Source organism: Eufriesea mexicana, unplaced genomic scaffold (genome assembly GCF_001483705.2).
Source record: "Eufriesea mexicana isolate 0111107269 unplaced genomic scaffold, ASM148370v2 scaffold3653, whole genome shotgun sequence".
Classification (NCBI taxonomy): Eukaryota; Metazoa; Arthropoda; class Insecta; order Hymenoptera; family Apidae; genus Eufriesea; species Eufriesea mexicana.
The window spans coordinates 551,793-554,523 of NW_016911671.1; the positions used below are offsets into that span (position 1 = coordinate 551,793).

At 41.6% G+C, this 2,731-nt stretch overlaps 1 protein-coding gene across 4 annotated transcripts in view; it reads left to right on the forward strand.

Annotated features, from left to right (window-relative positions):
- The window catches only part of LOC108551115 (pyroglutamylated RFamide peptide receptor), a 77,577-nt gene extending 74,866 nt beyond the window's left edge, over positions 1 to 2,711 (forward strand). For 2 of the 4 annotated variants that reach the window (XM_017905144.1, XM_017905145.1), the window contains exons 10-11: positions 1,216 to 1,356; positions 1,863 to 2,581. In XM_017905144.1, the coding sequence (XP_017760633.1) occupies positions 1,216 to 1,356; positions 1,863 to 1,956 (235 nt within the window). In that variant the 3' untranslated portion in view covers positions 1,957 to 2,581. The other 2 variants (XM_017905146.1, XM_017905147.1) reach the window with 2 other exon arrangements.
- Positions 2,712 to 2,731: the final 20 nt, after the last annotated feature.

Here is a 2,731-nt window from a genome sequence, read left to right on the forward strand (position 1 = left end):
AAATTTCGAAAAGCTTCCCTACAGGTCGTCAGGCTGTACCTTTCGAACGGTCTGTACCTATCTAGCCAGTGTTTAGCTTTGTCAGAAGAGTCGCGAAAAATCGTTCTCGGACCGACTCTTTCTTGTAATTAGATTTAATTTGTATACCAATTGACAAGCTTGGTACGCATCGTGCTTTCGAATGTCGCTTTTGAGAAGCTTCTGAAGTAGGTGCATAAGTACGTCCTTAGAGACCGAAGCCTCTGGAGTCCAGCGTTTGAGGATCTATCTGGGACAGCGTGTAAAGAAAAGCGAATCGTAAAAAGATTTTACGAATTGAAGATTTAGGACTTGAAGTAATTGGAAGGACTGAGAAGTGGATTGGTTTCGAAGGAATTTATGTACCGTGTGCGTCTCGCAAGAAGTCCTACGAAATGCAAGTCTAATTGGTCTGAGTGGAAGAGGGACGTTCCATTTAACACACGTTTTCTGTTCTAGACAAATGGCAGTTGAACTGCGTGACAAAAATTGTCGATGAGGTGGATAGGTAGAGCAGTGACTTCTTCTGAGGCACGCACTGTACTTACGTGATTGAGTCTTTTTGCCTTCTTCAGAAGTTGCAAGGCAGTTGGACATCCTCTACCTTCCGACGACCAAGCTTAATAAATATGTCATTCGTGTACCAATCTTACCAATTTTACTCAGACTATTTGTCCAAAGAATTCATAAAATGATCGAACTTAGATCCATTAAATATACTATCATTATTTATTAGATATACTGTCAAGGTAGTTACAAGTACCTTTAGTAAAAAATGTAAAGTTTTCCTTCCATAGTATGGAAATAGTAGTGTTTCTTTTTGACAAGAAATGGAGGAAAATCTAGATCCAATTTTCGCTTCTTAAATCTCCTACGAGAGGTCTACCTCCCATCTTCTATAGTCAGAAAATAAACGAGGTCTTTGAGGACTTGTTTCAAACGAAACTTCTTTAACGAGTACTATCATTTTCTCTAAAAAAATTTTGGATTAATCTTCAATTCGCCATTCAAATTTTTCTTCTTCCACGCAAAATTAAACGTCTGTGTCTTTTTCTGCTAAAAGGTAAAGAGCTCCAAAGATTTTCCACGCACCTTTTTGTCCCATTTTTCTTCTCCTTTGATTCTTTGCGATCATCGATAATTGTTACGAATAATTCGTCTGAGAAAATACCAATCTGCTTTGCACACGTGATTCAGGTGGACACGAAACTCCCTTCGGGAGTCGAAGTGTCGCAACTCGAGCGACATCCATCTCGTAGTTCACCCAGCACGTCCACGGACATCAGAAATATCGTGTAAGCTCGATGAAACTCCGGCTAGAAGCACGATTTCCTCTAGGTAAACCGAACAGTTCAGTTAACGACGTTTTTGCGAATTTATGCGCTTTCCGCTGATCATTGGACGCTTAGCTGCGAATATCGAGAGCTGGGGTTGAAATGGGGCGAGAACGTCGTCGGTTCTGACGGAGGAGCTTTAATAATCGTCTGACCCGTTCCCGAAGTGGAGCCAGTTTGCAAAGTAGATCAAGGCTCGGTTTCGGAGATGAGGTTGTTTTTCACCACCCTCCGTTTTCAGGTCTCCGTCGTTCTATGGAGACGTATAGTTTTGTTTGGGAGACAGATATTTGGGTTGCATCTTGGATATTTTATTGTACCATATTACATGTCACAAGTTTAATCGATTTCGAGGTAAACTGAGAGAATTCAAGATAGAGTTTCGTACTTTAAGCTTGACGAACCGACGTCGTTCTAACGTCACGAGCAACTCCGATTCATCTACCCTCTCGTCGAATTATTCCACTTTTCTGTTTTATCCTCCATTTATTCTTCGAATTTTTGTTGCAGCATGCGCTTCTTTCCAGCTGACCAACGCAGAGATCGCCGGCCATTTTGTCTCCTATACTTGGTCACAAAATTAACTGTCTCGCGACCTGTGTAACACGATCGAATGTAATTTCAATCAGAAATGAGATCCCAGTGTCTTATATTCCATCCTCTGAAGATTCTATGCATGACACCAGGATTATCCTAAATTACTTTGAGATTAACTCCAAATTAGATAAGATTTAATTCCTCCCCGAGTCTTCGTTGGAAGTATCCAGTATCCGTCTTTGATCTCCTAGAATCTTCTCAAGATTCACAAAGGTAGTCAATTAGATCTTCATTTCCTATCCCAAAGTCAATTAGAATTGTTTCGAAATTAATTCAAAGTCGAATCAAATTTAATTCCTCTGCAAGTCTGCATCGAAAATGTCCAGACTCCATCTTCGATGTCCACGAATCTCCATAATGTCTACAAAGACAGCCAATCAAATCTTCATATTTATCAGCATATTCACTCCAAATCCTGTCAAAAGTACTTCGAAATTAATTCCAAGTGGACTCCAATTTCACCCCTTTCCAAGACTCCGTCGAAAGCATCCAGGATCCATCTTTGATGTCCACGTTTCTCAAGGGCCACAGGAGATCTTTCGATTGCTCGATATCGATCTCGAGAGTTGGCATTACGTCCATCGTCGAAATTCCTCGAGTAACGAACCGTTCCCTCTAATACTCGCCCCTTTGCGTCCCGTTTGCTTTCAGGTGGACTTGATTATTTCGTCGTGCCCGGCCCGTCGAGGTAGCCCTTTCACAGGTAAAAAGGTCAGGGAATCACGACGGGAGCGGCGAAGAAGAAGATCGGAAAAAAGCGTCTTCCAGGGGTCCTAAGGAGG